At 42.5% G+C, this 21,624-nt stretch overlaps 1 protein-coding gene across 1 annotated transcript; it reads right to left on the reverse strand.

Moving 5' to 3' along the window:
- Positions 1 to 5,040: 5,040 nt before the first annotated feature.
- On the reverse strand, positions 5,041 to 10,419 carry LOC130202792 (uncharacterized). Its single transcript, XM_056428546.1, has 21 exons — positions 10,395 to 10,419; positions 10,255 to 10,311; positions 10,093 to 10,179; positions 9,897 to 10,018; positions 9,616 to 9,759; positions 9,393 to 9,485; positions 9,133 to 9,303; positions 8,785 to 8,887; positions 8,173 to 8,393; positions 7,926 to 8,079; positions 7,637 to 7,848; positions 7,454 to 7,558; positions 7,172 to 7,399; positions 6,944 to 7,058; positions 6,698 to 6,867; positions 6,536 to 6,624; positions 6,271 to 6,401; positions 5,764 to 5,950; positions 5,455 to 5,596; positions 5,249 to 5,345; positions 5,041 to 5,108 (listed from the first exon to the last, which is right to left on the reverse strand). Exons 1-21 carry the CDS (start codon positions 10,417 to 10,419, stop codon positions 5,041 to 5,043), a joined length of 2,721 nt encoding a protein of 906 aa, XP_056284521.1.
- Between the last annotated feature and the right edge of the window lie 11,205 nt (positions 10,420 to 21,624).

Here is a 21,624-nt window from a genome sequence, read left to right on the forward strand (position 1 = left end):
TTAAATCTACACACAATGCATTGCAAGTAAATGCATTAAAATGTGGACCGCGACGTATCGACGCTAGCCTATTTACTAGCTTGGAGAAAGTTGTAGCTAACCAACTTAACCTCTACCTGGCCACACACAACATTGGTGACAAGTTTCAATCCGGTTTCCGTAAGAAACACTCCACCGAGTCTGCCCTTCTTGGAGTATCTAATGACATCATGATGGCCTCCGACTGTGGCAAAAGTTCTGTTCTGGTCCTGCTAGACCTGAGTGCAGCTTTTGACACAGTCGACCATAGTATTCTCCTAGATAGGCTAAAGAACTGGGTTGGGGTGTCAGGTCTAGCACTAAAATGGTTTGCCTCTTACCTCAGTGAGAGACATTTCTCAGTGTCAGCTGGTCCATATAAATCCGACTCCGCCCCTCTGCACTGCGGGGTACCACAAGGCTCGGTGCTGGCCCCGTTACTCTTTGCCCTATACCTGATCCCATTGGGTCAGCTGATCAGAACATTCTCTGGCATCACATACCACCTTTATGCTGACGACATCCAGCTGCTTTGCTCTTTAAACCGGAGCAAATGCAGTCCTCAGCATCCTGATGGAGTGTTTAGCCGCCATTGGGGGTTGGATGGCTAACAACCTCCTGCAGTTAAATGCAACCAAGACCGAGGTGTTGGTCATCGCCTCCGATGGCACCACAGCTAGGGTACTAGAACATCTGGGCCCTCTCAAAATAATGTCCACCCAACCATTAAAAACCTCGGTATTCATTTTGACCAGGCAATGCTGCTGGATAAACACGTCATGACTCTGAGTCGCAATTGCTTTTTCCACCTGCGAAACATCGCGAAATTGCGTTCCATCATCGCCCACTCTGAGATGGAAATGGCTATACATGCCTTTGTATCCTCCAGACTGGATTATTGCAACTCACTGTTCACCTGTCTAAACCAGGCATCCATAAACCGCCTCCAACTGGTTCAAAATGCAGCTGCCAGATTACTCACCAGGTCAAAGAAATCGTGTCACATTACCCCTATACTGGCTGCCCTACACTGGTTACCAATCCAGTACAGGATCCAGTACAAAGTACTTCTTTACCTTTAAGTCCATACACGGCCTCGCCCCAGTTATATACATGACCTCATCATACAGCACACCCCAGCCGGTCCTTACGGTCAGCTGACCAGGGCTCCTGGCAGTGCCGCGCACACGATTAAAACAAAAGGCGATCGGTCCTTTGCTGCAGTGGCCCCACGCCTGTGGAACACACTTCCGCAGGTGTTGAGAGCAGCTCAGTCCGAAAATAGCTTCAGAAATCAGCTAAAAACACATCTCTACAAACAGGCATTTCTGGGTTAGGTTTCTGTGTGTTATCGGTTTTCTGCTCTCTATGTTTAATTTACTGTTTGTTGGTTTCTTCTACTGCGTTTGTGACTGCTCAAAAGTCTTGTGTACTGGAGGTAATGCACCCGCAATTTGTAATGTAGCACTGGCTTCTGTACCTTGCTGCTATGCTTAACATGATGATATTGATGATGTTGTACTGTTTCTACTGTTTTTATTGTAAAGCACTCTGTGTATTCGTACTGCGAAGGGCGCTATATAAATAAACTTTTACTTACTTACTTACTTGTTAGCTCATTAACTCAGAAGTCAATGGAGCAGCGTTAGCTCGCGTTAGCGCGAACTCGGCTTTATTTTACTTCGCCGAGCTCTCCTTTCAACTTTGTGCGGATTTACGTAATTTGTTGACTCAATATAGTGTTTGCCTTTCATCTCATCTTAGGACGCATCAACACTGACCAATATTATAGCTACATTTAGAGACAACAGTAATACCAGCTTCTCCTTTTTTCCGTAAAATGTTCGCTCCACTTCCTGCTACCTGTCTGTGATCCAGGGGGCGGGGCCGGATTTGGAAATCCCAATCTGCCGGTATCAGGATCACTCTGATCCAATCCCGCAAAGTTTTGAAATACCGGGATAGATCAGGTTGATCCGTGGCTGAGGACAGGGGGATTTGGTTATCCGGATGATTCTGATCTGGATTACAAGTTTTGAAATACCGGCCCCAGGTCATCAGAGCAATCTCCCCCACTAAATTGTGTGTCCAGGTGCAGCTGGCAGTGGGACACACTGGTAAGGCCGATTTCTGTTATGTCCCTATAACTGTTGAATGAGTTCCCTGCATGGCACTAGTCAACACATGGTCAACAACAACTGATGAGACCTTACATAGTCCCAGACTGGATTCGGTTCGACTCCACCTCTGTGCGACTGCGCACGGTCAGCGTAGAGCTGGCACACATGAATGTCAGAGGTCTACTGACGAGCATGCTGCAGGCGGGTGTCATCCAGTCTTCCGACAGCCGTTGGGCAGAAGCAGTTGTCGTGATTCCGAAAAAGATAGGCGAGTCTCTGGACCAGGTTTCTGGGTCCTCTTGGTTCACTTCCTTGGACCTCCGCAGTGGATATTAGCAGGTGCCACTTGCTCTGGACGTCCGTCACAAGACTGCTTTCTGCACCGGACGAAGCGGTGGCAGCAGAAGGACCTCGGTTTGGGATTTTGTAATGCCGCTGCTACATTTGTAAGGTTGATGGACAAGGTATTGGGTGGAGTTCCCCGTCAGCAGTGCATGGTTTACCTGGACGACATCCTGGTTCACGGTAAATCATTCAAGCACGTCCTGGCGTCCCTGCCGTTGGTGCTCTAAAAAATCAGAGCAGCAGGCCTGAAGCTGCACCCGGAAAAGTGCCCTTCATGCTCCTTTTTGGACACCGGGTAAGCAGTGAAGGCATCGGGACCATGCAAGAAAAGGGGTTACTACTGCATCACCCGCAGTAAGCTTAACCCTTGTGTTGCCTTAGGGTCATTTTGACCCGAATCAATATTACACCCTCCCCCCGCCTTTGGGTCATTTTGAGCCGATTCAATGTTTCACCCTCCTGTTACCTTTATATTTACTAACATATTTTACCCTTTGGGTTCAATTTGACGCCAGCAATTAAAACCTCCAGAAAATTATTAGAATTAATATTGTTTTCCAAGTTTAAGTGTGAGGCACTTTATGTTTGTTTGTTGACGACCGAAAGAACACCGACATTAAACATTGAATGGGGTCAAATTAATCCTAAACCGGGGGGAGGGTGTAATATTGATTCGGGTCAAAATGACCCTAAGGCAACACAAGGGTTACTAACAATTTATTAAAAAGAAAACATTTTAGTTTAGTTTGCATACAATGTTCATTATCTATTTTGAGATGCCACTGTAAGTCCCATCCGTGAGGACTTTGGTCCAGATTTGCTGTGAAACGATAGAGGACAAGACAGTTTTTATTAAATATGAAATACCGTGAAGACATGACTAAATACAAAGATTTTAATTTTTTTCAATGAGACAATCCCCAAAGGAAGCTCACAACAAACATTGTACACATCAATTTACCTATTTGGCATCTTGATACTCCCTCTGACATTTTCTGGAAGGGTTGAGCATATCAGGGCAGCCTGAGAGGTCCAGCTGCAACTAGCTATGAACACACATTAGAAAGGACAGAATATAATGACAGCAATATAATGCCCATCATACTTTGAAAATTGAATCGAACTCGACCAAATTTAAACAGCTGAATGCAGTAACTAATTCATATGAAACTAATGAGCTTCAAAGTTAACCTTGGAGTGCCAATGCAGTAAATGGAAAATTAGTATTTGCTATTTTACTATCCTCTATGTACAATAAAAACAATACAACACTGCTAATCCTCCACCTCTCTTGCCCACGTTGTCGAGTTTGATGTTAGCTAGGTAGCCTTATTTTGGCTTAACCGTGCAGCGCATATAAACTAACTTTCAACGTGGCCGCGTTAGCCCTTTGCTAGTCAGTATTTCAAGACAAAAAAATGCAGTGTATGGTTCCCCTCAAGCCAAATTCAGAGGGCGACTCGCATACACAGCTTTGAAAACTTGCAGGCAAGTATGTGACAGAGGCAACAGATTAACATATATGGTTCAATATAATGATCGACCAGTAGTAAGTAAAATAAACCATTTAGCTATGCTTTAAGAATGCAAGTCATTGTCTGTCGACTGATATTAAATGACCAAATTTCAGGAGAACAGAGATGGTCCACAACACCCTGCAATTGTTGGTGCTTTGAGGAATTAGTTTTATGTTGTGGTAATTTGCTGGAGAAAAAAAAATGGCTCGAGTTCACAAAGCTTCCGTTCATTTCTGCTGCGTCTAGTTTTCTTAGAGAAGCCAAAATAGTAAAGTATATACCGTCTCATCACATTTACATATTTAAGAAGTGAGATTCGTGACAGTCAAATTTACAAATATAAGAACCCAATAGAGTAGCTTGCACATTGACTACTGGTTGTTTTTCATACAGGCACTCTGCATGAACCCTTGGGCTCTGAGATTCCCTTCATTGAGGCAGTTTGTCATCAGCAAGACTAAATGAGTTCTACACAAGTGAAATACAGTAGTCTATGGGAAGGCCAAATGTAGTCTAAAATATTTGAGATACTGAACCAGTAAACAATTGAATATATAGCACAGATGAGTAGCAACTTATTTGTATGTACATGCATGTTGGTGCAAGACTGAAAGTAGTTAACATGAACAGATTACATTAAGAAAGAGACACAGGAGAACTCAGTATATGCAATATGGACTTTATTCTGCAGAACAAACACATGCATTTGCTGCCCAATATTGTTTTACAGGATTTTGCAGGTTAGGAGTCACTGACGAAAATGTATTTTTGAGTCAATGGTTTAACAATGTGGAGACTAAAAACTGTTTAAAACTCCTTTAAAAACTGCCTTACACATTCAAAATGTGGCAGCTAGTTGTGTATTGTAGGAATTTTAACTACACCATGCAGAATGTTCACTGTTGCTTGGCTGACTTTCACCCAAGTGAGAAGTTACCAGGACAGAGGTAATCCATTTTGTGATATAGTTTGGAACACTTCTTCCAACCCTCAGTTGGAAACAATCACCAAGAAAAGACAAAAGTGTGAACATTTTAAATTTAGCTCATGATTATTGGTCCTGACGAGACATGTTTGATGTTGTGGCCCTCGGAAACAGAACGTTTACCTGTGGAAAGAAAAAAAAAAAAATGACTACCACACTTGGCTAAACATTGTTCCCCAATTGGACACCAACTAAAGTGTATCCATCTTTGAGCAACCTTACTAGAGCATGTGTGCAACAATGAATTGAATGAGAGGTCTTGCCTTTCATCCCGTCATCCTTGTTTGAACACTGCACATTACAGGCTCTATCCACTGCACTTCTGGCATCACATACCACAACATCACAGTGGACGAAGACCTACAAGATATAAACTAACGTTAATGCAATTCCAATTTAAAGCGTAAACTTTTCTCAAATCAGTCCCTTCTTTTTTCCAAAGATAAATCGATTTGTTGTACAAAATTACCTGGCGACTCAAGTTGTCCTTGTCTTTGGCAAAGGCAAACATTGGGATCTCAAAGCGCTTGAAGTTAGCAGGATAGTGAACTCTGGCATCAGGCAAAACAGGATGAAAGATCACCTGGTATGGGTCTTTTGGGTTTGCACAGCTGAAGACAAGTAAATGAATATATACATGTTTATGTTCTCACTGGCTCTGTACACAGATGTCACAAGTTCAGCGAGTACACACACTTGGAAACTGTTCATTGTGAGGGAAAACCATACTGCCCATGTTTCACTTGCATCTTGTTAATGCCAAAGAAAGGGAACTTACCCATTAATGATGAGGTCCCATTTGGGAAGAGACTTCCTGTCACCCTCCGTTGCCCAGCAGGACACCAGCTCCAGCGATACCTCAGGGTTTTTAGACTTCATTAGTTCCACCTCAAAATACAGCGGCTCTTGTAGATACTTTGTAATGGGATCGGCATCAACACTGTGAAATGTGCTGTAGGAGGAGTCTAAGTAAAGAGAAATAAACTGAATTAGGGATTCAGACAAGAATAATGATCTGTACACATAACATTGTATAATACACACGAGTGAAAAGTAGTAGTCATTAAACTGATGAGGTTTTAGAAATGAGTCAACCATGAGTAGTAAATTAATTGCATTTGCCTCCTAGCTTTAGACACCACTAGTTTACCAACTTTAATTTCTTGAAAACCTTTCGTCTGAGAAAAATCTGAGCCATGTCCTTGCATTACCTGTAGTTTTAGTGCTAAAGAGGAACATGTCTATGTTTGGGATACACAAAAAGACAGTTCAGAACTTCCTTTACCCAAAGCAAGTCTCATTTCAAATTGCAGGACGCCCCTTGCATTATCAGCATATGGTTTACTCCTCCGAGGTCTGTTGTTGAAGGCCACAGCGTGGTTTGTGTTGATGTCAAAATAACAAGCAACCTTCAGGCTGAAGAAAGACAATCCAGGAGTTAGTCAGAAATAGTTCACATGACAAGTCTACAAAACTGTCCAAGTTCAAAACGTAAAGGAATTGATGAACTAATTTTAGCACAATGAGTTTTTATGTCTTAAGACACTTACTCATACTCTGGCTCGGTCTTTGATTCTCTTTTGGTTTCAAGGTCAGGCAGAGAGATTTCATTCTCATACACCATCATATTAGGCAGAAACTGAAGAAAAATAAAGCAGTTAACCAAATGGTTCAATAGTCTGCAACAAGGGTAACATTCAGCAGTAATCTACCTTTCTGGTCGTGCCACATGAGTTCCCAGTAAAGATAAAATGGGCATAGCGGTCATCGCTGTATGACGGCCGACAGCTTGGGTCTCTGAGGGTGAGGTGACCGAGTTGCAGACTGGGAACCGACTCCAGTTTTATAGCCAGAGCGGTCATCGTTCCATTAGGGAAACACTCTGAAAAGAGGACCAGACCTTAGTATGCTTGGTGTGGCATTAAAAAAACATTATATATCCATTTCCCCTAACCAACCAATTAGGGTTGACAAGAAACTGCAAGACAAGGAGAATTCTTTAATATTTTTGTCGGTGTCCGGATTCCTCAGAGTCACATCGAGTCTGCTCCTAATAGATGACGCCTCTATAGCCTGAGAGTCAGAAACAAATCCAAGTTTACACACTAGATTGAAAGACAATAATCTCTGCAACATATGTCAAGATACATCCCTGCATCTCAACAATTTGGTTAAGAATACTGTACCTCAAACGCAGCATTGTGGGCAGAAAACGGTACTGTAAAACTGAAGTGTGTTCCATTGTCCATGAAGCTGTACTTCTGAGCCAGGTCCGATGTCAACATTTGCTTTCCCACTAGCGTCTGAAAGTGGAAGCCGTGGGTGCCGTATTTCACGAGGACATAGAAGTTTTGATAATCACAGCCACCAGTGACAGAGGGAGGAACTGCAGAAGGAAAAAGGTTAGAAATTTGCTATTTGTGTTCTGAATGAAGCCATCATATTCATAAGTTCAGACCTTTGTGCACCAACTGTGCTTCCAGATGAGCAGTGTGAGCAAACGCTGCAAACTCTGGCAGAACCAGTAAGCCAAAGGTCAAGTGAATAGAGTAGACTGTAAGCCCCATTTCTTTCTGTTGGGAGTCATGTATAAATAGAGATTAGCTGGCAAAATAAAATGCATTTAATTTCCCAAGTCGAGTAAAGCTCACCATTTGTACAACACCAAGGTACGTGAAGGGCACTTCAAGGTTAAACATCTTCGAGCAGCTTTTGGCGGACTTGTGCTCCAAAACTTTAAGGCCTCTTGCACTGCAGTCCGCTATGGATAAAACCTCAGAGGGGAAGGTGATGTTCATTAGTGTCACATCGGAGCAGAAAGGCCCAAGCGTCATCTTAAATATCTGCTCCTCAGGAACAGTGTCTGTGGGGTAAAAATAAAAAGCAATTAGGGAGGTTCGTAGTACATCTTGGTACTCTTGTGCATGTTAAATTACTCACTGTCAATAACTTGCGGAGGTCGATACAGTAGCGGCGTGGTGATGGGAAGGAGGACTTTGTATCTGGTGTCCTCATAAGAATCCTCAGTCCAGAGCAACTCGAGCATCGGCTCAATGGTATAAGTAGTGAGATACTGACCATTCTGAACATGACTCTGCAAAATACAAGACATCCTTTTAAGCCCATGGGTCAGTTATGCACAATTGTTATAAAATGCATGTATATACAAACACAAAGTAACTCTGACCTTAAAGTGGCCACCGACAGCCCCAACAGGGATTTCAATGATGATGTATATGTCATTGACAGACAAGGAGTAACGCCTGTTGGCCACCTCTGCAAGGTCGAGCCTCTGGCCATCGACACCCATGTGCACCTCCAACAGTTTAAACTGGCCAGAGAAAATGAGGGGGTCAATGTGCCTCGGCAGGAACCAGCTGAGCGAGTGGGGAGTGAAAGAAACACTACCTGTACAAAAGGAAACAGAGGTTAGACAAATAGAGAACAAATATGGACACATAATTAATCTTCAGACCCAAAGTAGTCAGAGCTAGAAAAGATACCACTCATGTCAGTTGAATATGAAGCTACAGCCAGACTGCAAAACACTACCCATCAGTTCTATAAAACATTGATCCAAAATACAATTTGAGGCTCTACCAGCCATATCATTTCTTGGATTGGACCAGTTGTCTACACATTCTAGTCAAGAAATGTCTGCGTCATCGCAGTAAAGTGATTATTCAAGTCCAAGAATAAAACACTCACTGTCCATGTTTAAACTGCTACAACCCCAGATTCCCAGAGAATTAAAGCCATCAGTAGTTAAGGTTAGCATTTACTGCTCTACAAAAATTACCCTGCAGTATTGGGCAGGCAGCTCCTGCGTGGATTTGGGTCGCCAGCCACTTCTTTTCAAATATTGTTGAGGTTGTGAGCACAGTCATAGGCACACCGGCTACCTGCAAAGTTAGTTTACAGAACATTGTGTAAATGCCTGTTAACCATTCAGTCAAGCAATGTATACTTACGGATGTGGTTACTTCAATAGACGAGTGCGTTAAGATAAAGTAGCGCAATATGTTCAACCGTCTCAAATTAAAGTTAGATTACATAATTTGTTCCAAAGCCAATAGTTCACTGGCTGGTAGTGTAAACAAGTCAACACACAAAGCTGGTTTAAAATATAAAAATGCAGTCCACTTACATGCTGGGTGTATGTTTCAGGGGAAGTTATTGGGCTTCGCAAAACCAGCCTTGTCGGGGTGTTTGCGATTCCATAACCTCGTCTCTGGGCCTCTGTCACAGTCATCATCTTCTCCTCAGGTGTGAAGAACACAATCGTTTTGATTCTGAATCCTGCATCCATGGGTTGTTTCTGTGAAAACAATAAAGACATTTAATACAGAAAGCAATGTTTGCAGAAAGTAAAATTAAAAAAATGGGGGAATAAACTAGTCATACCGCCGCAGCTCGCCGAGGATCACCCAACTGTTTAGCACCAGAGAAGGGATGTTTAGGCAGGTTGTAGTCACCTGGAGCCGACCTTTTCACTGAAACCTAGAAAGGAGACCACTCCATAAGTGTTAATCAATCTCTCTGCTCTCAATTGCAGTCTTAGCATTCCGACAGGACATAGCCACCAACCATATAGACAGGCACATAACCATTCTCCACTGCATTCACTTGCCTCCATATAGTTGCGTTCACAGACAATTTCCCTGGAGGCCCAGTCATTGTAGTGGCAGGTTTTAGCCACCTGGTATAGCTCGTTTTCAACCACCTGGTTCCCATGCAGTCGAAGATTTAATGTCGTTGTGAAAGCTTCATCGTCCTACAAACATAGATATTACTTTAAATGATCACATTGACGAAAATATATATATATATACAATGCTACTGTTAATATTAAATTGGACTGTCATGTCCAGGTCCTTTAAACTTCAACAAAAAGTACAACACCAGTCTTACCACATTTTGAGCAAAACAGTTTTGAAGAGAGGCAAAAATCATGGCGTTCCCCAGCTGGTCTATCTTCACACTTAAGCCACACTGAGAAGCTAAACTTGATGTAAGGAGAATTGCAGAGTTGTCTGAGGAGGGAAAAGGACAGTTACAAGTGGAAAACAGCAGACAAATAATATTAAAAACTGAAATGTCATCCTACTATAGACAACGGACACTTCAAGAAGATTTCCTCCAAGTGGGCCAACATCCACACGCATGAGGTTCCCCAGGCATTTTGAGTCGATATCTGGGATTCAATTTTTATATTAATAAGCTTCATTTAGTACTCCCCAAAAGTTTTTAAAAATGGATACAAACTTACTTATAGAGGGTTTCTTTTGAGCCTCTATATTTACAACTGCCATCAGGAGAATTAACCTGAAAGAAATTGAAACATTTTTTAAGTAGCATGAAAAATCAAAAACATTGAGTGAACACAATGGATAGAAACAAAAACTACAAACCCAACTCCAGCTAAACCACCCATTGCTCAAGAGAGAGGGAACTACTAACTGATGTTCCTGCTTTCACACTTTATACTAAAGTTGGCGGTGCGAATAAATCACATACTGGGCAGGATTAGGGCGGTTCCTGCCAAACGAGAACCACACACAGGTGAATCCTATTACTGCCTTATTGAGGTCTGATTGACAAAGGCCGGTGTCTTGTAATCTTCCCTGAAGTAATTACAGTGATAGTTGGTTTTCGTTGAACAGACTGATCACAGTTGAGGTTGAAGATCATTTTAGTGGAATTTTTTATTTTACATGGATCCTGGGAAGAAAAGCATGTTTGCTGGACTGCAGAATTTCTTCAACTCGCTGAAGAAACCACAAGATCTGTATACCCTGAGACATATACATATGTATGTCCATTTATTGATGTTAACCAGCTTACATTTAGGTTTTAACCTAGAGGTCAGTTATTTACATTTCAGGGAGAGATGGTGAACAGGCAACTGATCTTTAAGGCAAAGAAATGTAATGTTCTGCAATGGCCAAGTCAATCACCTGACTTGAATCCAATGGAGCTGCATTTCACTTGCTGAAGAGCAAACTGAAGGGGAAATGCCCCAAGAAGCATCAGAAAGTGAAGACAGTGGCAGTAGAGGCCTGACAGAGCATCACCAGGGATGAAACCCAACATCTGGTGATGTCTCTGGGTTCCAGACTTCAGGCCGTCATTGACTGCAAAGGATTTGCAACTAAGTATTACAATTGACAATTATATTGATGATTATGTTAGTTTGTCCAATTACTTTTGATCCCTTAAAAAGGAGGGTCCACATATAAAATGTGTTGTAATTCCTACACCGTTCACCTGATGTGGATGTACATACCCTCCAATTACAGCTGAACGTCTGCTCTTAACCCTCCTGTTACCTTAGGGTCAATTTGACCCCATTCAATATTTAACCCTCCTGTTACCTTAGGGTCAATTTGACCCGATTCAATGTTTAATGTCGGTGTTCTTTCGGGTCAATTTGACCCCAGGCTGTTTTTCACTGTCAAACATATAAGAAATATCAACTTTTTTATATATTTAAAGGGCTATTTAGGTAGTCAACAAACAAACATAAAGTACCTCACACTTAAACTTGGAAAACAATATTAATTCTAATAGTTTTCTGGAGGTTTTAATTGCTGGGGTTAAATTGACCCCAAGGGTAAAATATGTCAGTAAATATGAAGGTAACAGGAGGGTTAAACATTGAATGGGGTCAAATTGACCCTAAGGTAACAAGAGGGTTAAAGCACATCTTGATTATTTCATTCAAAATCAATCCATTGTGGTGGTGTACAGAGCCAAAATGATGAAAATGGTGTCAATGTCCAAATATTTATGGACCTGACTGTATATATATTCTTATTCGATCAATTATGTTTTTATAATTTTGGCTGGAATTGAATTGAAACAAAGTCCCCTTATAAACATAAATTAGGGCTGTTTATGGTCAGCATCTTAAGCATGACGCCATGCCACTCTTTAGAAGTTTTCAGAAATCAGGAAAAAGCACCAGATCACAAAGTCACAGTAGGCTACCTCATACATCAAATGATGAACTGTAATGCAAAACACACAAACAAAAAAACAGAAGAGTCAACTTCAAAAATATGTAGCAGACGGAAGCTTTTATTATTCGCTGGGCCTCGGAGTATCCCTTTAAATTAAAGGCCCTTGCTAGCCAATCACGGTGGGCGGGCATTATATAAATGTAACCGGGAGGCCCTTGACATCAAACGCACGTCCCCGGTTTGCTGGACTTCTGGTCGCCGACCACTCTTGGGCTCCCTTCCTCCTGCACCGGAGACTCAACTTCAGATCAGTTCAGTTGGTGAGTTTCGATTAGCTCCTAATTTTGGGTCTTCTATTATCATGTTAGAAACGCGTCTTGCTCATATAGCCACTGCAAAGAATATATACTTTTGCTTGGCTTACCCCTAATGTTATGTGCATAAAGCTTATGTGTAAAGATGGAGTAGACTGGATGAGGGTTAAAATCTTTAATGGGGCGCTCCGGTGCCTGACTGATCTAAAGAAGATAACGGTGACACTCTCTAAGGAAGTTTTATGCACACACCCCTTCCCCCGCTTCACGTATATCCCAGAAGTAGTCACAGACAAAGAAGCTCAGTATATTCATAGGTTAGAAAGAGCAATCACAGTCCTTACCTCACCGGGCAGATAGATAAGGAAGGGTCCAGATGCGGCCATTATTCTCCTTTAGACACTTGAGGCTCCTCAATGACCCCTCTCACGCCCTCACACACGCTCACACACTCGCACATCAAGAGGCCCTCTTTGTCTTAACGACCTTCTGAGAGCATTGGTTCTCACCGCTGCACTGATAAGACCCCCAGAGAGGAGTGAAAGACGGCTTCAAAGAGAGGAACCAAGTAAATCAACACTCTTCCTGTCTCACACTTTCTTTCACAAACATGTGCACTCATTGGCAGACCACAAGAACCAATGAAGGAGCGACAACGGCGGAAGCAGAGGAACAAGAACCAATGAGAAAACACCACCCTCTTTTCCTCCTGACCAATCAGAACTGTTCCTGATGATTATTTCAATGGCCGCGCGCGCTCTGCTCAGCATCCTTTCTCCAGCGCTGGGGCCATTGGTCACAGCTCTGGATTGGGGTCCATGCGCATGATTGTCTATTTGTATCCTGATTTTGAATAAACGCTTTATAGATTTAAAGTAAAAGTCTACCGCTGTTCCTTCCAGTGAGTGCCGTCCAGGTGGTGTGTTGCTGTCCAACTCCAACACCACCGGTGGCAGCATTACATGGTCGCCAAACCCCCTTGTTAGAACAGATGCATATGGCCTGATTGGTAGGTGATTCCATTTAGCTAGTTTATATAATTTAAGTATTATTATTCTATTAATTTGATGTCTTCCCTAATCACAGGGTACTGTTGGCTGGGTTTGGGCGGAACGTGGCCACCAAATGGTTACCACTAAACTGCTCATCAGAAGAACGCTGTTGTTTTGCCTATGGCTCCGTTTTGCCTACGCGATCTTACCTACGGTCTGATTGACTTACCGCTGTTTTGCCTACGGCGCTGAACCAAACAACACTGCGCCCAGAGTTGCGCGTTGGTTGACGTCGTCAGCCTGGTTTTAATAGCAACGGCTTCCTTTTAGCTTGAGCCATTTTATCGGGTTGTTTGACATTATTTTGGTTGTTTTGTTTCTTGTTCTTTTTTTTTATTTTCCTTTTTGTTAACTAGAGTCTGGGGTAAATAGTGCTCTTTTGTTTCTGTAGGTGCTGCTACACCAACGTAGTGGGAGAGGTGCCTCTGGGTGTTGATGTCTTTCTTCATGTGCTGCGTGGTTTAGGTTACCCCTGAGTCCGACCCTCACGTGGGGCTTTGTGAGTGATAGTTATTTACACGGGTGATCGGGGTACATCTTTTCTTTTGGGACCCTCACCTGCCTTGTTCCACCTCACCACTGGTAAGTCGCAATTCCTAGTGCAATTCCTAGAGGGGCATTGTGCATTTGACGGTTGGTTGATATCCAACGTGAAACTAGATAACTTCCACCAGACCCCCAAACACAACCCCCATATCTCAAGCTTCATTACTTGACTCATATTATATTGTCAACACATCTGGATTAACCTGTTGGGATGCACAACTTGCTGGTCTTGCTGTTACAATCACATAAAACTGTAGTGACCCTGTACAGTTTGGCTTTGTATTTGGAGGGGTCGGTCGTCACCCCTCCACTCTCTGTCCAATCATGGGGAGGCTGTGGGCATGCTCGTCGAGGTGCTTGCCTGTGATTGGTAGAGCAGAAGTGAGGCGGGTTTGACCTGTTCTGGGGACGGGAGTGAGTTTAGTTAGACGAGTACTGTGTTGTTCCTGCAAGACCAGGGGCCGGTATTTCAAAATGATCGACCAGGATTAATCCTCCTGGATTGGATTAAATCCTGATCAGATCCCAAAAAATGGGTATTTCATAGCAAATCTGATCCTGAAGATTCAGAGGTGGATTTGAGGGAGATTACATGTACAGGTCTGACCAGACGAAGTGTAACTGCTCCCAAAGTTCATTGTTTGATACAGATATAGCTAGACTGCTGTTTGATCAATGTTTATTTTATTTGCACGTTCCTTTCTTTTTCAGAAAGCACAGTGAAAAACTGAAGTAAAAAAAAAAATACAACATATTCGTTGAAAATCAGTCAAATGTATTTATTAACATGCATTCAGCACACACACTTAATTTTCATAGCCAAAGCTGAAAAGGTTATGGCATTTGGAGCAGCTCTATGTTAACTGGCTGTCTTCTCTTTCCACAAACATCTGTAAAGAGAACACATATGAAGGTTTTATCCCTTTTGTTAACTGTTTCCTAAAAATTAGGGCTGTGAAACGATTAAAATTTTTAATCGGATTAATCACAGGTTTTTGTGGATTAATCATGATTAATCACATATTACCGATATTCTCGGTATATTTTGTGAGAACATAGAGATTTATGACAAAAGACGGATATATACATTTATACATTCTTCTATACAATGGTGCTGCAACTCAGCAGTTATTTAGCAGTTTTCTTCCATATGGAACATTAATACATCTTCATCCTAAACAGAATGTTTAACCCTCCTGTTACCTTTCGGGTCAATTTGACCCCATTCAATGTTTAATGTCGGTGTTCTTTGGGGTCAATTTGACCCCAGGCTGTTTTTCACTGTCAAACATATCAGAAATATCAACTTTTTTATTTATTTAAAGGGCTATTTAGGTAGTCAACAAACAAACATAAAGTACCTCACACTTAAACTTGGGAAGCAATATTAATTCTAATAATTTTCTGGAGGTTTTAATTGCTGGGGTCAAATTGACCCCGAGGGTAAAATATGTTGGTAAATGTAAAGGTAACAGGAGGGTTAAACAGAGCATTTTTCTCTTGTTTGTCAACCATTAACTCCACCATGATACAATCTAAAGGTGGACAGATTGACAAGTGACTTTTTTTTGCTCGGTCCCGATGCGCAAGACGGAGCTCTGTGGCGTGCGAGACGGAGATCGATAAGTGTTAACGCAACGCGAAGAGACAGAAATGACATGCTGCTGTGGAGATACGATCAACAACAGACGTTTAGCTTAATAAAAGAACAAAGACGTGCTATAGAGAACATGTCAGGGGGCGGGCCAATCTCTTTAATGTCATGCGATCTACCAACACTACGCCGCGATCGACTGGCAGGTCGCGATCGACGTGTTGAGACCCCTGATCTACAGGAAGTAAAAGTCGTAACAAGGTTTCCGTAGGTGAACCTGCGGAAGGATCATTACCGATGAACAGACCGTCTGCATGAGAGCGGACAGAGTTCAGATTGAAGTGGTGTATTGGAAGCTCATTTTGCAAGTGACTTTTTTTTCGTCCCGACGACCAACAACAGACGGATTGGAAGCTCATTCTGCGCATGCGTTAAATGCGTTAAAAAAAAAAAACTAGTTATACCTGTAATTGAATTAACTGAGTTAACGCGTTATTTTTCACAGCACTACTAAAAATACAATTCATTCAGTTTATTTTGTATAGCCCATGATCACAAATTACAAATTTTCCTCAGAGGGCTTTACAAACTGTACACATAGACATCCCTGTCCCAGAACCTCACATCGGAGATATGTACAACACATTTTAAATCTACACACAATGCATTGCAAGTAAATGCATTCAAATGTGGACTGCGACGTACAGATGCTAGCCTATTTACTAGCTTGTTAGCTCATTAACTCAGAAGTCAATGGAGCAGCGTTAGCGCGAACTCGGCTTTATTTTACTTCGCCGAGCTCTCCTTTCAACTTTGTGCGGATTTACGTAATTTGTTGACTCAATATAGTGTTTGCCTTTCATCTCGTCTGAGGACGCATCAACACTGACCAATATTATAGCTACATTTAGAGACAACAGTAGTACCAGCTTCTCCTTTTTTCCGTAAAATGTTCGCTCCACTTCCTGCTACCTGTCTGTGATCTAGGGGGCGGGGCCGGATTTGGAAATCCCAATCTGCCGGTATCAGGATCACTCTGATCCAATCCCGCAAAGTTTTGAAATACCGGGATAGATCAGGTTGATCCGTGGCTGAGGACAGGGGGATTTGGTTATCCGGATGATTCTGATCTGGATTACAAGTTTTGAAATACCGGCCCCAGGTCATCAGAGCAATCTCCCCCACTAAATTGTGTGTCCAGGTGCAGCTGGCAGTGGGACACACTGGTAAGGCCGATTTCTGTTATGTCCCTATAACTGTTGAATGAGTTCCCTGCATGGCACTAGTCAACACATGGTCAACAACAACTGATGAGACCTTACATAGTCCGAGACTGGATTCGGTTCGACTCCACCTCTGTGCGACTGCGCACGGTCAGCGTAGAGCTGGCACACATGAATGTCAGAGGTCTACTGACGAGCATGCTGCAGGCGGGTGTCATCCAGTCTTCCGACAGCCCCTGGGCAGAAGCAGTTGTCGTGATTCCGAAAAAGATAGGCGAGTCTCTGGACCAGGTTTCTGGGTCCTCTTGGTTCACTTCCTTGGACCTCCGCAGTGGATATTAGCAGGTGCCACTCGCTCTGGACGTCCGGCACAAGACTGCTTTCTGCACCGGACGAAGCGGTGGCAGCAGAAGGACCTCGGTTTGGGATTTTGTAATGCCGCTGCTACATTTGTAAGGTTGATGGACAAGGTATTGGGTGGAGTTCCCCGTCAGCAGTGCATGGTTTACCTGGACGACATCCTGGTTCACGGTAAATCATTCAAGCACGTCCTGCCGTCCCTGCCGTTGGTGCTCTAAAAAATCAGAGCAGCAGGCCTGAAGCTGCATCCGGAAAAGTGCCCTTCATGCTCCTTTTTTGGACACCGGGTAAGCAGTGAAGGCATCGGGACCATGCAAGAAAAGGGGTTACTACTGCATCACCCGCAGTAAGCTTAATCAGACGTATCTGTGTGGCCTGACATTCACTGTGAGGACGGACCACTCTGCTCTGCAGTGGCTCAAGACATACAAGGAGCCACAGGAAAAGGTGGCCAGGTGGTTGGAGGAGCTCCAGGCTTTCGACTTCAACGTGGCGCACTAGGCTGGGACCCGCCACACTAATGCCTGCGCGCTCTCACAACGCCTATGTGCTGCGAGCGGAGAGAGAGAAGCAACTGCGTGAGGAGGGAGACCGCTGCAGTTCGACGGTTGGAGTTTGTATGCCGGGAGCTGCACAGTAAAATTGACAGTGTTCTTGGAGACGATGTGGATATGGTTGAGGAGTACAAGTTCCTTGGTGTCTCCATCGACAACAGACTGAACTGGAAGGCCAACATTAACGCTGTGTACAAGAAGGGGATGAGTCGACTCATTTTCTTGAGGAAACTTCGATCTTTCGTTGTGTGCAGCAAGATGTTGGAGATATTCTACCAGTCTGTTGGACCAGTGCCACCAACTGACTCACTAAACTGGTGAGGAAGGCCGGCTCCATGATTGGCTGCAAACAAGACTATCCGGAACAGGTGTTAAAGAGGAGGACACTGAAGAAATTATTGTCCATATTGGATAACCCGTCCCCGAATCTCAACCACCTACTGCAGGGACAGCGGAGTACGTTCTCCAACAGACTGGTTCAGCTCCGCTGTCACAAGGACAGATACAGGAGAACATTCCTGATCACTGCTATTAGACTTTATAATAAAACACCTCTGGCCAGATCCTCCTCAAATTGAACATCAATAAACCTTGCACTGCTTTCACTTTATACTGTATATACAATTAGATACACTGTTTACACTTTCATATTTAGCATTTTCTTTATTATTATTTAAATTCTTAATTTTAATGTCCTGACCTGCTATTTTAATTTGCTGCTGCTTCAAAGAAATTTCCCCCTAGGGATGATCAGACTACATATCTAATCTAATAACATTAAAGTCAATTCAACTGTGGTAAGAGTTAATATTTTACACTACACTACACTGAGAAGTGTTACTCAGATTTGACACTATATTAGTGAACTTTTTATCCAACACTTACTTCCTTAATTTTTTTTAACTCAACAGAATAACTTTAAAGTGTTTCGCCTTTTCTTACTTTACCATGTCCAGCTTACACTTAAAACAATAAAACAAATAAACTACTGCAGGAGAAAAAACAACAAACACCAGTCTACCCAGTCTTAATAACAATTTATTAAAAAGAAAACATTTTAGTTTAGTTTGCATACAATGTTCATTATCTATTTTGAGATGCCAGTGTAAGTCCCATCCCTGAGGACTTTGGTCCAGATTTGCTGTGAAACGATAGAGGACAAGACAGTTTTTATTAAATATGAAATACCGTGAAGACATGACTGTAAATACAAAAATTTAATTTTTTTTCAATGAGACAATCCCCAAAGGAAGCTCACAACAAACATTGTACACATCAATTTACCTATTTGGCATCTTGATACTCCCTCTGACATTTTCTGGAAGGGTTGAGCATATCAGGGCAGCCTGAGAGGTCCAGCTGCAACTAGCTATGAACACACATTAGAAAGGACAGAATATAATATGACAGCAATATAATGCCCATCATACTTTGAAATATATTTTTTTATTTTTTTTAAATATGTTTTATTGATTTTCACAGTTTTTATCCCACCAGGGAAGAGGATTCACACTTGTCTCAGGGCAATTACAGATTGAAAATTTAAAACCTCATTCCCGACCCCCCCCTTACCCCACCCACCCCACCCACTGTAGGGTTACAGGCTACAGAATTTATACAATACATTCAGGTAATTTCAGGTACATTCAGGAGACGAAAATGTAAACAGAATCAAATAATTAGATTAATCCATCAGGTAATGTAAAGCAATTTGGAAATGAAAATTAACAAAGTGAGAAGTTGCATGTAAAAAAGAGAATGAGTAATGGCTAAAGGACAAAAAACAAAAACAGAAAAAACAACAACAAAAAACAACAAGGGGAGGGGAGGGAGGGAGGGGGGATGCTCACTGTTGCTCTGGAGCGGATCCACCTTAGTCTATGTCGAGAGGTTCTTGTAAGGAGTCGTAGTATTCTAGAAAAGGTCTCCATACTTTACTAAAGGTTTGGGAGGACACTGAGGGTATATTTGATTTTTTCAAGTGTCAGGAAATACATGACATCTTTGATCCAGTGGGGGAACGATGGGGGGGCGCGCTGCTTCCATCTCAGAAGGATCAAACGTCGAGCAAGAAGCGTCGTGAGGGCTGTGATCACATTGGCTTTATTTGGTAAACGGATACGGACTTCCTCTGGAATTAAGCCAAAGAGTGCGCAAATTGGGTCTCGGTCAAATTGAGCCGCAAACATCTCACTATACGCTTTAAAAATACTTAACCAAAAGTTGGCGAGTTTAGGGCACAGCCAGAACATATGCAACAAGTCTGCTGGCTGGCCTCTACATCGAGGACATAATGGGTCAGAGTTAGGGTAAATGTTTGCCAGTCTAGCATTAGAGTAATGCGCCCTGTGTACCACTTTCAGCTGTATTAAGTTGTGTTTAGCGGATGTAGATGACGTGTATATCAAATCTAAAATAGAGTCCCATTGGTCATTTGTTATAACCACTCCAAGATCGGAGTCCCAGGCCATTCTTACATTTTCCAAGGAGTGTGGGTTGATATCATTAATGAGCCCGTAAATTTGGGATATCAATCCTCTACTATTCGAGTTCAGTTCTAGGAGGCTGTCAACATGAGATTTCAAGGGCTTGTTTGGAAAAGAGTTAAACGTGTTTCTTACAAAGCTCCTGATCTGCAAGTAGCGGAAGAAATTGTTCTTCGGTAGATCATAGGTTTGCGATAATTGGGAGAATGAAGCAAACGTGTCTTCTATGTATAAATTATGGATTGATCTAATCCCTTTGTCAAACCACAGACCAAATGCGTTATCTGTACATGAGGGAGTAAACATAAGGTTACATTTAATGGGGGAGCGGGTGGAGGCTGCTTGCAGCCCAAAATGTCTCCTAAACTGAGCCCATATTCTTATTGTGTGATTTACTATTATGTTTGTACTCAAGTTATTGCTAAGAAGAGGCAGGGCTGCACAGACCACTGAGCTGAGATGGTGCTGGTAGGAGGAGAATTCTATTTGTACCCAGTCCGCCTTTCCCTCAATTGGACTGTCTTCACACCAGTGTAGTAGCTTCTGGATATTGCATGCCCAATAGTAAAGGAGAAAATTAGGTAAAGCTAAGCCTCCCGCTCGCTTTGGTCTTTGGAGTTGAGTTTTGCTGATCCGACTAGGTTTGGTCCCCCATATGAACGAGATTATATTTGTATCAAGATTTTTAAAGAAAGATTTTTTAATCAGGATAGGAATATTTTGAAAGAGATATAAGAATTTGGGTAATACTATCATTTTAACTAGGTTAACACGACCCACTAATGATAATGGTAATGAGGCCCAGCGAGTCATATCCTGTTTGCATTTATTCAAAAGGGTAATATAGTTATTTTTAAAAGTAGAGTGGAAGGACCGTGACCTCAATCCCCAAGTACCTAATGCCATCCCGGGCCACCTTAAAGGGGAAAGGCTGGAGGGGAGTGCCTCTGCTTCAGAGTTTAGAGGGAAAAGTTCACTTTTTTGCAAATTTAACTTATATCCTGATATTTTCCCAAACTGATTCAGGATATCTAGAATATAGGGAAGAGATAGAGAGGGGTCAGAGACATACAGCAGCAAATCATCCGCGTAGAGAGAAACTTTTAGTTCCAAATCACCCCGAGGTATACCCTTAAAGCCCCCACAGCGTCGCAGTGCCACTGCTAGGGGCTCAATGGCGAGAGCGAACAAAAGAAGAGAAAGAGGGCACCCTTGTCTTGTTCCCCGTCCAAGGGGAAAGTAGTCAGATTTAGTATTGTTCGAGATTACATCTGCTAAGGGAGAGGAATATAGTAGTCTAATCCAGGCAGTGAATTCCTCAGAGAAACCAAATTTTTTGAGGGCAGCAAATAGATATTTCCACTCGACCCGGTCAAAGGCCTTCTCTGCATCAAGAGAAACCACTACCTCCGGGCACCTTGATGGGGCCGAATGGATAACATTGAATAGTTTTCGTAAATTTGAGTGGGAGTGTCGGCCCTGGATAAATCCTGTTTGATCAGGCGAGATAATATCTGGGATCACACTTTCCAGGCGTTTAGCTAGGAC

Source organism: Pseudoliparis swirei, chromosome 12 (genome assembly GCF_029220125.1).
Source record: "Pseudoliparis swirei isolate HS2019 ecotype Mariana Trench chromosome 12, NWPU_hadal_v1, whole genome shotgun sequence".
NCBI classification, from domain to species: Eukaryota; Metazoa; Chordata; class Actinopteri; order Perciformes; family Liparidae; genus Pseudoliparis; species Pseudoliparis swirei.